General features: G+C 41.4%; 1 protein-coding gene across 1 annotated transcript in view; it reads left to right on the top strand.

Annotated features, from left to right (window-relative positions):
• The first annotated feature begins 2,138 nt into the window (after positions 1-2,138).
• Positions 2,139-13,953, top strand: part of LOC309383084 (twist-related protein 2-like) — a 28,457-nt gene continuing 16,642 nt past the window's right edge. The window contains exon 1 of the mRNA XM_081935245.1: positions 2,139-2,835. Coding sequence (XP_081791371.1) covers positions 2,322-2,822 — 501 coding nt within the window. The 5' untranslated portion in view covers positions 2,139-2,321 and the 3' untranslated portion in view covers positions 2,823-2,835. The remainder of the gene's footprint in view (positions 2,836-13,953) is intronic.

Raw genomic sequence — 13,953 nt, 5'->3', positions numbered from 1 at the left:
GCAGTCTTAGTGAACAGTTTGACAGTGTTGAGGGAATTATTTGTTTAGCAGAGTGATGGCGTTCGGGGAAAAAACTGTTCTTGTCTCTAGTTGTCTTGGTGTGCAGTGCCCTATAGCATTGTTTTGAGGTAGCAGTTCAGCTCCATAAAGAACTTGTGCTTACAGTAAAGTGTTATAAATATATTTACAGGAGTGAAAATTGGGGGGGGGGGAGGTGTGATGGTAGAAGGGGAGAGGTGACAGCTTTACCTTAATGGTACCTTAATGGAAACTCTTTTCTTGGGCAGCAAATTAAGTTTGCAGCCCACCTGCTAGTCTTGGGAAGAAAAGCTGCAAAGGAAGATATTGTGGCAATTTGGCTTTGATTGGATTTATTGGGACCGCTTCTTTATTGTCTTCTTCTTGGAAGCAGAAAATATATTTGCACATATGCCCCAATCTTCAACCTAGCTGCCTTGCATATTATAAATTGTGTGATCTTATCGTTCCCCCCCCCTTTTTTTTTTGCAAAAAAATTATTTTAAAAGTTAGTTTTTAAAACAGATGATTTGAATATGGCTACAATCACCATCAATCATCCCCAGCTGTGTGCCTTCCCAATATTTGGAACTCCATATCCCATAATGACCTGGGCTTTTGGCCATACTGTCTATGAATTGGAAGGGAAGGGAAGCCTGGGGAAGACTCCTCAAAAGTAAGGCTCACACAGCCTAAAATATTAACTAGTTCAGTCTATAAGGCTATATATTAATTATTACTTGTGAGTAAGTCCTATTGAATTCAGTGAGCTTACTTTAAAGTAACCACAGGGGACTGTGCTACAGATGGTGTTACGATTACAATTGAGACCAGAATTTCTGTTCTTAAGCAAGTCACTTGTTGAGTGAGTCATGCCCAGTTTTACAGCCTTTTTTGCCATGCTTGTTAAACAGATCACTTTGTTTATTTATTTTTATTCATTTGTTAACTTTATTTGCCACTGATCTCACTTTCGGGCTTACCATAATAAAAAAAGTTGTTAAGTAAATCATGCAGTTGTTTAGCGCAGAAGTTCCACCCAAACAAGTGAACCCCGGTCCGCAGGATGCAGGAAGCATGAGAAACCACGGCCGCTCTGGACTAGGGAAGAAACCTCTCTCCACGGAATCGGTCCCTGCTGCCCGAAAGGTTGGGGGCTCCTAGTTTAGTGAATCCGGCTTCCCCCACTGACTTTGCTTGTCGGAAGCCAGCAGGGAAGGTTACAAACGATGATCGCATGACCCCAGGACACTGCAACCATTGGAATGCCGATTGCCAAGAACCCAAATTTCGATCATGTGATTGTGGGGAATGCTGCGACGGTTGCAAGTGTGAGGACTAGCTATAAGTTGCTTTTTAGTGCCGTTGTAAGTTTGAATGGTCACTAATCGAACGGTTTTAAGTCAAGGACTACCTGCGTATGATTACCACATGCTTCTTCCACTAGAGTAGGGAGCAAGCAAGCGCTGTACAGTAATAGCAAACAGGCACATAGGGCCAGGGCCAAAAAAAACCAACCCTGCGTTTCTTCTGTATAAGCAGAGCCTGTTTGGAAAAACCTTCTATTTAACGCAAATGCTGAGGCGCAGCTTCCCAAACAGAGGTTAGCTCACTTGAGAGAGAGAGAGAGAGAGCGCTCTGAATTCCAAAGTCCAAAGTGAGAACTTCGAAGCAACAAGCAGGCAAGGAGCCTACCCAGATGTGGAGATGGCACCGTTGAATAACAGATCAGCCTTGCAGGAAGAGCCGCTCTGCAATCTTCAGGGCAGAGTAGCGGGTGGGAGCGTGGGGGGGGGGGGTGTCAGGCCGGCAGTTCCCTGTCAATTACAACCGATGAAGGGAATGACCTCTGGCATCCAGGCAGCCGGTTGGAGCATCTGTGTCTCAGAGCTGAAGAAGGGGGGGGAGGGTTGGAGAGGAGAGAATGCCGAGGAAAAAAGAAGGGAAGGCAATCTGGAACCCATAAGCTCCCTTGATGTTTGCATTATTGTGCACGGTTGTATTGGTCTGCACACAGCCCCTCCCCTCAAACTCCCTACCCTATCCGTAAAGGGCTTTAAGAGACTTTTAACAATGTCCCTCCTCTCTTTAAGCCCTAAAGGAGGGGGGAAAGGAAGGTGAATAAGCAGATCAGTGAAGGTTGGAGCAACAAAAAAAAACCTTTGAAGCCTTCCAAAACTCAGCTCTTGGGGAATCCTCGTCCTGGAGTTTGCTCAACCTGGTTGACTTACATGCACTGTGGCCTGTGAGGTCCAGCTCCTCATCCTGTGTGCGGAAGGGAAAGGGAGGCCGACTTGGAGAGGATGAAAGAGGAGAGCATGTGCCCAGACTCACCGGAGGGCAGCCTGGGAACCAGCGAGGAGGAAAGTGAGAAGGTGCCCAAGAAGAGTCTTCGGAAGAGGAACCAGCTGGGTAAACCCTTGGCTTCAGCCCCTCCAGAGTACAGCAGCAGCCCTTTGCCACAGGGGAAGCGCAGCAAGCGCAGCCCCGTCTCCCAGACTTTTGAGGACATGCACACGCAGCGGGTGATCGCCAATGTGCGGGAGCGTCAACGCACCCAGTCGCTCAACGACGCCTTTGCCGAGCTGCGCAAGATCATCCCCACTCTGCCTTCGGACAAACTCAGCAAGATCCAGACCCTCAAGCTGGCTGCCCGCTACATCGACTTCCTCTACCAGGTCCTGCAGAGTGACGAGCTTGACCACAAGATCTCCAGCTGCAACTACCTGGCCCACGAGAGGCTCAGCTACGCCTTCTCAGTTTGGAGGATGGAAGGGGCCTGGTCCATGTCGGCATCCCACTGAGGTCCAACAACAGGTATGTCCCCTCTTGCGTACCACTCTTTTTTTCTCCCCAGCATGCCTCTTGTCCTCTGCCAGCATTACAACTCCTCCGGAGAATCCCAGTGGTGGGAGAGGACAGCGCTCCTATCTTTCTGGTTTTCAGAATTGGGATGTCGCCCTTGACCGTTAACCCCCACCCCCACCCCTCCAAAGAGAGGAACTTTGACCATGCGCAGAGTGTCTTTCCACCACCAGGGAACAACTCAGCCAACTGCCCCACAGCTGGATTTAGGAATAAGTGTTTCCAGGTCCAAAGACCTGATCTCCAGATTGAACTTGAGATCCTGGCAACGTTGGGCTGCAACAGACAGGCAATTGTTTTTTTTTGTGGGGGGTGGTTGGAAAGAGAGCACTGAAAGTGTTATCTCTGGAGATTCCACTTTCACTTTTGTTCCACCATCATCTGTCAGCGTAACCTTCTTCTCAGGCGAAGGCAACAGGTTGGATAATAGAGACCCCATACCAAAGGCAAACAACACTCTCTCTCCCTGACATCTCCCCAAATAAAAGACCCTATTATCGTAAATTTCCAGTCTGAAAATGTGTATTTTTAAGCCTTTGGGCAAAGCTCCAAGCGTTGCAGCCCTAAGCAAATGTTTTTGAAAGCAAGCCCTATTGAATTCAGTGGGAATGACTTCAGAAAGAACATGACACAATTGCATAGCGTGAACATATCCACCGATTTCTTTTTGGTTTCTTTAAAGGGCCGGTTTTGTTGGATGTGATCTGACCTTTAGTCAAACTGTTCTTGAATCACAGCATCAAAACTGATCACAGTCTAAAGGAAGGAAGGGGAAGGGAAAAAAAACTTTCCTCCAAGGTCTCAGCCAACTTACCTGCATTTTCATTTGATCTGCTTAGCCTAACTTTTAATGGAAAGTAGCGGGCATGAAAGATGTCCGTCTTGGAATGCTTTATTGTTTATATCGTCTATTTAGAGAGCATTTTCAGGCACAAAAGGCTGCACATGCTCACTTCTAAAACAGAAATCTACATTCATCCAAGTCCCCTTCAAATTTCTATCTATCACCATATCTTTCACACATATACCTTTACATATAAAGATGTAGTCTTTTTACCCATTTGTTGTTGTTGTTTTTTTGGGAGAAAATCCACCGTTGTCTCAATATAATGATAAGGAGTACAGGTTGATCAAGCTACAGCTTTCCTGCAGCTATTGGTTCCGTGGAGTCTGTCTTGTGATCCAGAAACACTGTGCATTAGAAATAGCGGGGCTTGTTGGTTTGATGTAAACAAAGGGTTGTTCATTTCAAATAATACATAGGCACAGACCTACACATAGACATAGATATAGAGATAGACAAACAAACAGACAGACAGACAGACAGACAGACAGACAGATCGATCTAAGAGACCATTAGGACTCTTTTGTTTTGGTTGCCCAAGCATTTAACATGGATTAAACTCAACACAACTTAGAAGTGTCAATGACTTTAGATCGGGACTACCTAACTTCCTGAAACCCCCACAACTTTATCCTTACACTACTGTTGACCTCACCCCATTCCTAAGAGGTCTGTAAGGGGTGTGCATAAGTGCACTAACGTGCCTACTGTCCCTGTCCTAACAATCCCATTTATTCGTATCCATTTCATGTATTCTTGTATGTACTTATATCTATTATATTATACACGCTTGACAAAACAAACAAACAAACAAATAAATATAGGTAAATACCCAGCATTTTTCTGCTTCTGTTGAAATGCCAGTCTCAGGATATTTTGTTGCCTGAAGCAACATACAAATTCCTGCTCTCTTTCCTTGCGGGATCATGGATTTAAACCTATCTTAGCTTTCAGTTGTCCTTTTGAAGGAAGTGGTTTCCATGCGATAGGCCTTTCAACTTGTCACCGCCTAGGACAGGGGTGTCCAAACTTGGGAACTTTAAGACTTGTGGACTTCAACTCCCAGAATTCCCCAGCCAGCCATGCTGTGTACAAGTTGAAAGGCCTGTCCCATGGAAGAATATCCTGAAAGGTACTCGTATTCTGAAATCTCCATTGCTCCAAATAAAAAGGTTCTACAGACCGTAGAGTGAAAACTATGCAGGTATTCCTGCATGAGCTCCGATAAATTGCAAAATGGTGCACAGCATGGTAAAAGGCATGTATGGTGCGCAACCCAACAGACATCACTTCGTAGCAAATATATGACATAGGAGTCCACACTAAAGAACGAAGGCTGTAGTTTTATACATACTTGCATGTAAGCCCAATTTACCACAAGCGACGTTAATCACATAAAAATGATACTATAAATTCTATAGTCAAAGCAGGCATCTTCACAGGTTGATGATTTTCTGGGGAGGGGAGGAAGAACCCTGGAAAAACTATGTGAAATAAACAAAGTTTCCATTAATCACTCACAAGATCAAGTTATATATATTTTCCCATTCTGCATCCTTTTTAAAAATCTGCCATTTCCTATAGCAGCTTCCAACACCTTTAAAAAAAAAAAGCTTAGATCTGATTCTGCCCCACAGTCAAAATCAGAAAGCATCCAGTATTTTTTTGGAAAAAATGCAGAACGTTTAATATACAATAGGAACAAATATGAATTTTTTATTATGCTACTCAAAAGCTGTGCTAAATTCCTGCCGCAGCAGATCGATGCAAAGATAAGTTTATAGTGGAAGAAGTCTGCACCTGGAAAGATGCATCGAGAAAATGTTTACTTCAAATTCCAACTTTGCAGGTTTGCCAAAACTAGGAATCTGAAAGATTGAAATTATTCCTCTCTTCCCTCCCCATTTTTCCCCACTTGCTTTTCCTAAAGGACCCGTTGGCGTCTTACCTTTGACAATAACCACTCACACAAGAGGGCACTTTTTAAAGCACCAGATCACATTGGCACATGCTGGAACATTCTTCTTGATGTGTATGGCCCATGCATTGCTGAAAATTAGGGACAGGGTGGGAATAAAAGAAAATAATTAGAGCCGAGGAGAAAGGTAGTTGCTCTCCAGGATTGCTTTGGGTAGAGAAGAACCTGGGGAAGGAGATCTGATCTAACTCTATGGCTATTCTCTCCCATGAACTTTTGATTCAAAGTGTCTCTTGATGCCGCTTCTGTGCTCTCTTCAACTACAGCGATATCAGATTTTGCTCATTCCCATACAGTATATTGGGCAATGTGCTACTCTGGGAAAAAAGGTGCAGATAGCTATCAAGCCCAGGAGCACTTTTCTAAACCTTCAGGATGTGGTTAGCTCCTATTGCAAGTAGATCGGTCAAGCCAGTACCAACCCACAAGTTGGTAAAGTTGAGTCATTCTCTCCTCCCATAAAAATAATCCCTGAAACAAAAGAAAAATAGATCAGGGACCAACAATTTGCACTAGAACCACTCTTTCCCCTTGTTTACAGTTTTCATTCACGTTGCATGCTGCATTTTTAACTCCTGAAGAAATGCACATCAAAAGCAGATGCAAGGATGGATGAATGGATGGATGGATGGATGGATGGATGGATGGATAGATGATAGATAGATAGATAGATAGATAGATAGATAGATAGATAGATAGATGATAGATAGATAGATAGATAGATAGATAGATAGATAGATAGATAGATTTAAAAAAGAGAATGGAAAACAGGCCCTGTCCCAGGCTTCTAAACAAAAAAGAAATGGCATGCATGCATGAGAAAGGCACAGGAAGCTAAAGACGAAAAGGAATGGAGAGAAGTGAGTTCTTTAGGCTCAGAATTAAGTAATAAATTGGCATTTGCATGCAGCTCAAGCTGGGATGTTCTCTCTGTGTTGCTGGTGACCTTGTGTTCAATATCTGCTGTTCGACATCCCTCTAACACGCAGGTAAGAGATGTGAGCTGCTTGTATTTTGTCCCTCAGATAATTAGGGTCATCCTGAAACCTAATCTAGTTATATATACCATGCAAGTAGAATTGTACCCAAGCAAGACCTTCCACTTTGCCTGGGTTTAAAATTCCTATCTACACAGAGCAGGGCTTCGAAAGGAATTTAATTTGGGACGTGATGCCCAGCTTTCTTAATAAAGAGTAGCTGAAATGTGATCATTACTATTCAGGGCATTTGTTGTTTTCTCCAACTTCTTACTCAGAGAAGAAAAATTATCCTCATCAGACTCAGGGCAAGGGAAAATCCAGACTTTTTTAGGTTCTGGAACTACCAGTGTTTCTTTCTGTTATTATATCTTTGATATAAAGGTGGCATCTAGAAATTTTCATGTGAAAATTTAATTGCGTGAATAGGCATTGCTCTGCTCACAGTTATCCATTCTTTCAAAGATAGCATTCTCAGCAGATTGCTCTCAAATCTATATTGCTACACAGATGCCTGTTCAGCACGCAGTGAATCTTCATTTGTCCATCAGCATCACTTTAGTGCAGTGGTTTGCGTCTTGATCTAGAAACCAGGAGAGTGTGAATTCTAGTCCTGCCTTAAGCATGCAAGCTACCTGGGTGACTTTGGGCCAATCACACTCTCTCATTCCAACCCACCTCATTCTTGTTCTGTGGTGAAAATAAGCGTAGGGAGTATTATGTTTGCTGCCTTGCATTACTTATAAAATAATAGAGCTAAAACCAAAATATTGGGAAAAAACCTAAATAAATAGATCTAAACATGTCATATGTTCTTGGGAAAGATATGCACATTGGGAAAACACACAAATTGTATATGGAAAGACTTATTTTCTTGCAGTCAGGTAGGGAAAAAAAGTTCTATCTTGAGCCAGTATGTGTTAAGCTGCTAGATTGGGGAGATCCAAGTTCAAATCCAGCTTTAACCACGGAAGCTTCAGCCAATTATTCCCAAATTTAAGTGCTACAACTGTCACGAGGGAAGATAGGATATAATTCTAACAAATAAATGCATAAATTGAAAGCCCCAGAAAGTCACTTCTCCTGATCAAAGGAGACCATTTTGTAATCTGATGGAGGCAGTCATGCTCTCATCTCTTATATTTAACTTTATTTCACAGTTTTGGAGCTCACATAGGATACCTTCTCAATAGACGTTGCCTTAGGTCTTCATAGCTACCTCGGTGGATTTCCAGTTGTCCAGCATACTTCCAACTTCCACCCACAGCAGCTTCGCAGTTACATGCCTTCATTCCAATTTTACTGCATAGCATTTGTATTTTAGAGTCCACTGTACCTAATATACCGTACATGTATGGCAGTGGTGGGTTGCCAATTTTTTACTACCAGTTCGGGCGCACTTATGCATGCACAGAAGCATCCGGGCAGGTTGGCAGAGCTTCCCACCACCGCTACTACTTGTTCGCCCAATCCAGCCCGAACCAGGAGCAACCCACCTCTGATGTATGACTATCCTGTGTCAGTTCAAGAATTAATTCCAGTTCAGATAAATCTAGAATTAAAAGTGACCATTGAGGGCATCAGGTCAAATCCCATGTTCAATGAAAAATCCCAAATGAAAACATCCCAAGCAGGCAGCTTTCTACTCTTTGCTTGAATGCAGCTAGCAAAGGGCTGTCTTCCATCTCTCTTTTGCTACACAATGAGACTGTGTTTTTATAATGTTTGTATGACTGTTAATCAGATAAATCAAAATTGTGTGCAAGAAGCAAGACAGATCTTTATAAAAATCATAAAACAACAAATATGAAAACAGAGCTGAATTTGAACATCAAGTCAACCTTACTTGCCAGGCTACAACAGAGCGCAGAGATAAATAAAGCATTTCTCCACCAAATAGTAAGGCTCACATTCCAATGAGTGACCAAGCACATGAAGTTCCAGGATATAGTTGCTCAAGTTCTACTCTTGAGAAACACAGGAAGATGATTGATCATTGACTCAGACCCTTGATTTCATGTTGTCTGTTTTGCCTATGGTATGGTTGAAGAATATATTCTTCAACCATACCATGGGGGGGGGGGGGTTAGGACAACAAAGGGCCCTTGTTCTTTTCAAAAGAGCAAGGGCAAATCATAATGAAAAGGGGGAAAAATCCTAGTTTAGGCTAGGAATGAATAATAGTATAAGCATTAATTCCTTTCACACATAGATCTAGCCTTTTTTTTCCTCACACCCCTGCAAGATTGCATGGTTTTAATAGTATAATTTTCCCCCAATTATTATGACTATTAGACTACTGGAAGTAGACAATCCTTCCTGACCGGTGGTAGATTGCTCTTAATTTAATACTCAAGACCAACTTCTAATCGTTCACGTTCTCTGTGGAAATAAACCTTTCCAGGATTTCCAAGCTCTGCTTGGAAGTGCCAGGGGCTGCATCAGAAATTTTGGCATGGGTTGTAACAATGAGTTATGGCATGATAAGTCGCTTTGACAGTAAAGTGAGTTTCTGTATTCAATTTTAATTAACTGATTAGCATTTTTGTAATCTCTTCCTATCTAAATAAGATAGATTGAAAAAGCACTTACAAATACAAAGTGAGTCTGAAAAGAGAAACCTTAAGATGCATGCTGAACTGCTGGGGGTTATTGATATAGTGCTCTCCATTCTGTGATTTAAAAAATAATAATACAGTTCCATGTATATCTACTGAAAAACCCATACGCTACTCCGCAGCCACTAAAGCTAACCTGCAAAAATGGCTGGCAACCGTTAGATGGCAGCAAAAAGTCAATGCTTTTCAACATCCAACTGGATGTTGATGCATACTGGTGGTGCTTTGGATTTTTGCAGGCCCAGATCCTGGAAGTTTGGGTTTACTCAGTGGTGGGATTAAAACAGTTTAATGAGTTCTTAAAATGATTTCTAATGATTTCTTCCAACAACCAGTTCACCAAACTATTCAGAAACTTAACAACCGGTTCTCCTGAAGTGGTGTGAACTGATTGAATCTCACCACTGGGCTTACTCCTTTAGAATACGTGCTTAGGAGATAGGTTACAAATTAACAATTCTGCTGAAAGATACGGGAAATGCCTTAGTAGATTCATACCTAAAATCATGCATCCTTAAGGTCAGATATAGCTTCTATGCTACATATATGATAGAGTACTTAAAGAAGTACCTCTAGCCCTGCTCCTTCTCTGTGTTGTAAAGATAGCAGCCCATATTCCTTAGGTTTAGTGATTCTTTTAAAAACTATGTTCTTCTGCACTTTACATTTATTTCAGTCTATTTTGGGTCGCAGGTTATTAAAACATGTTAATGCAGAAAGCATAGTTTGTAATAAAATATATACATGTGCATACTCATTGTATTATTCCTTACCACTGTGCTTTGTAAACCTCAGAAAAGTGGTAAAAATAATAAGCAAAGGAAATGTATGCTATGAAATAAGAGAAAGAAGTATAGTTAAATCAAGTTCACACAAACACCGTTCACTTTACTTCTTCTTATCTTTCTGTCCTTTGAGAAAACATCCCTTCTCTCGTTACACCTATATTGTACACTGAATCATATGTTGCCTTTTCTTTAATCTTCTCCTCTCTTTTTTTGAAGAACTTGTCAACACCACCTAACTATGACTTTTTTTAAAAAAATCTTTTTTATATTAACTTTATTAACTTTTAGTCTCCCTCCCCAAGATTAAAAGATAAACAAGCAAGAAAAAAATAGTTTTAAAAAATGAATGTACAAGTGCAACCAAAGTTTTTTTTTTTTTAATTGACAAACTGAATGAAAGATCTTATGGAACGTTGTTTTTTTATCTACGGTACCAGCAGCAAGATTTTTATATGCACAAAGGTGAAAAAACAGAAATTTTTATAAGGGAAAAATGCATGATGAAGCTGATGGAATTGGCAGATATGGCAAAATTGACAGCTTTGATTAAAGAAAAGACCAATTTTATTTCTACTTGGAAACCACTTTTGGATTATTTTTTTTAGTGAAAGAAATGAAACATTGATTTTTTGATTTGATGATTAATGGGATTATAAGAAGATACGCAGTGGTGGCTCAATGGCTAAAATGCTGAGGTTGTCGATCAGAAACGTCAGCAGTTTGAATTCCTAGCGCTGCATAATGGAGTGAGCTCCCGTTACTTGTCCCAGCTTCTGCCAACTTAGCAGTTCAAAAGCACATAAAAATGCAAGTAGAAAAATACCTTTGGTGGGAAGGTAACAGCGTTCCGTGCGCCTTCGACATTTAGTCATGTCGGCCACATGACCACAGAGAAGTCTTTGGATAGCACTGGCTCTTCAGCTTTGAAATGGAGATGAGCACCACCCCCTAGAGTTGGGAACGACTAGCACATATATGCGAGGGGAACCTTTACCTTTATGATTAAGAAGCAATGCAGGCAAACCTTGCAATAAGAGAGTTAGGGTCCGTACCAAAGAAAGTTATAAGCCATTCTTTTTTTCTTTCTGCTTCCTTTCTTTTTGCACTTCATGACATTTCCAATCACTTGCTGTTGCAAACCATTCATTCATCACTGTTAATTCCTGATATTATGTCTCCCCCACCCCCATGCCCCATGGACACCTCCTTCTTCTTTTTCTAACTTTCTTTTATGCAACCACTTCTGGCGCTTTCAAAAAACATCCATTCCTCGCAACTGCCCACATACTATCCACCACCTTCATACCACCATGAAGCTTATCTTAAAATCTCCCCTCCCTGATATTCCCTATGCTTTAGTAAACCTTTTACCAAGTTAGACACATTTCACCTACTTAGGTTTTCCCTATTTATGGACCTTACAATTTCCTTTATCCGATGCATCTACTTTGATCCCCGATGCATTAGTTTTCAGCGCCGTACGCCTCACTGCATCATACAATTTGCCAAGAAGCATTGAAATCTGCAGCCGATAACATGGCATCTTCTGCATACACAAATAAGCGTACATTCATATCCTGAATCAACACACCTTCAATGCCACCCCAAGTATGTTTAAACTAAGCAGAAATATTTTAAACAACTAAGGGGAAATCCCATAGCCTTCCTTTTACTCCCTGCTAAATGCTTCCCCATATTGAACCATTTGCCAAGCATTGCCTGTATTTTCACGCAGGCTTTATTTTCACATTCTCATCGCACTCTTAAGATTTTCAGCAGCTCACTTTCCATTCAGGATCTGTGCAATACATTTCATAATTCAATTCACAATTGCCTATATGGCATGCTTTCTCATTATCAGCAAACATCCAATTTTATCTCTTTATGAATTTGACCCCGACCACTTTTAATAGCGATCTCCAAGGGTTTCGCCACCTGAACTGCAGCCTTAATTGAACACAGATTTAAGTGTTTTCCTTAGTCTGCCACTGTTGTCTTTTTGGAGAGACTGCAGACTTATTTTTATGAAACAGAAAGGATGATTCAGTGGCTAATGGAAGCCCCTGTTTGAGCATTTATCTTTCATACCTTATTACCGTAGCACCAACAAACCTATCTCTGGCCTTCCTTTCCTCTCTTAGCCGCAAATAAATAAAAGACAAATTTGGAGCAGCTCCTCTGATTACATGTCTTCTGGGTTGAACTAAACCCTCAGTAAAAAAAATCATTTCGTATTTGATTTGATCACCTTGCCAGCTTTATACCCAGCCTTACATTGCTCTGGGGAAATGCGGCATCGGAGACGCAACGCAAAAAGATGCAGTCTGCAGGGGCAGGAGCTGGAAAAGACCATCATTTTAGATGCAGCATTTCTCACTGTCAAAAGCTCAGGCTCCTCTTCAAATTAAGCCCACCACCTTGTTTCTTTAGAATTCCCCAGGGGTAAAGAAAACTCTGCTGTGCAAACTGTTCAGTTTCCTGGAGCAACTTTTGCCAAAAGCACCAAAAACTGGTTCAATGACTGTGGGATTACTGTGCTTGATTGGCCTCTCCATTCTTCCTCCATACTCTGGGTCCTTGGTTTCCAAATGAGATGCAAAAGTTGCTCTCATCAGAAAAGAGGACTTTGGACCACTGTGCTTCATTAAGACCAGGGTCAATGTAGCCGTCTACCAGGAGATTTTGAAGCACTTCATGCTTCCTTCTGCAGACGAGATTTATGGGGATGCTGACTTCATCTTCCAGCTGCCCACACTGCCAAAAGCACCAAAACCTGATTCAATGACTGTGGGATTACTGTGCTTGATTGGCCAGCAAACTCGCCTGACCTGAACCCCATAGAGAATCTATGGGGCATTGCCAAGAGAAAATGAGAGGCATGAGACCGAACAATGCAGAAGAGCTGAAAGCCGCTATTGAAGCATCCTGGTCTTCCATAACACCTCAGCAGTGCCCCAGGCTGATAGCTTCCATGCCACGCCGCATTGAGTCAGTAATTGCTGCAAAAGGGGCCCAAACCAAGTACTGAGTACATATGCATGCTTATACTTTTCAGAGGTCCAATATTGTTCTATGTACAATCCTTGTTTTATTGCTTGCATGTAATATTCTAATTTTCTGAGATGGTGGATTTGGGGTTTTCATGAGCTGTATGCCATAATCATCACAATTATGACAAATCACGGCTTGAACTATCTTGCTTTGCATGTAATGAGTCTTATCTCATATATTAGTTTCATCTTTTAAGTTGCATTACTGAAATAAATGAACTTTTGCACGATATTCTAATTTTTCGAGTTTCACCTGTAAATTCTATCCCTGGCAAATGATAGTAAGCCATTGTGCTTTGAACCATCTGTAGTTTCCACAGCATTATCACGTAAAGTGGTAGAGAGCATTGCATTAGTCTAAATGGGTAATGACAAAGGCATAAGTCACAGTTGCAAGGACCTTCTGCTTAAATAAGAATATGTAGCACATCAACTGAAGCTGGGTGAAGGCTTCCCTTGTTCAAACCCTCCATCTGCTCTTCCAGCAGGAGCCATGAGTCCTGGAGTCCCCAAATAATAGATTTTCTTCTTCAGAGTAGTGCCACTCTCCGTCAACAGGTATTACTGGGGCAGACAAGGAACTGACAGACAAACAATAGCTCTGTCTTATTAGGATTGAAATTATGTAGAATTATGTAGAACTCCCAGCATAGAAAAACACAAATTTGTCCTTGCACAATCAAATCAGTCTCTTTGATGTGTTCAGTTATTGATTTCTTTTTTTTTTTTAGGTTTAAAATGTAAACGTAGTCTCACAATGAATTGTGCAATACAGACCACACCTAACTTTAATACAACAATTTATTTCATTTTGA

Source organism: Natrix helvetica, assembly GCF_964273705.1.
Source record: "Natrix helvetica genome assembly, chromosome: 1".
Classification (NCBI taxonomy): domain Eukaryota; kingdom Metazoa; phylum Chordata; class Lepidosauria; order Squamata; family Natricidae; genus Natrix; species Natrix helvetica.
Note: the sequence above shows the minus strand (reverse complement) of the source record. Positions and strands in the feature narration are given on the sequence as shown.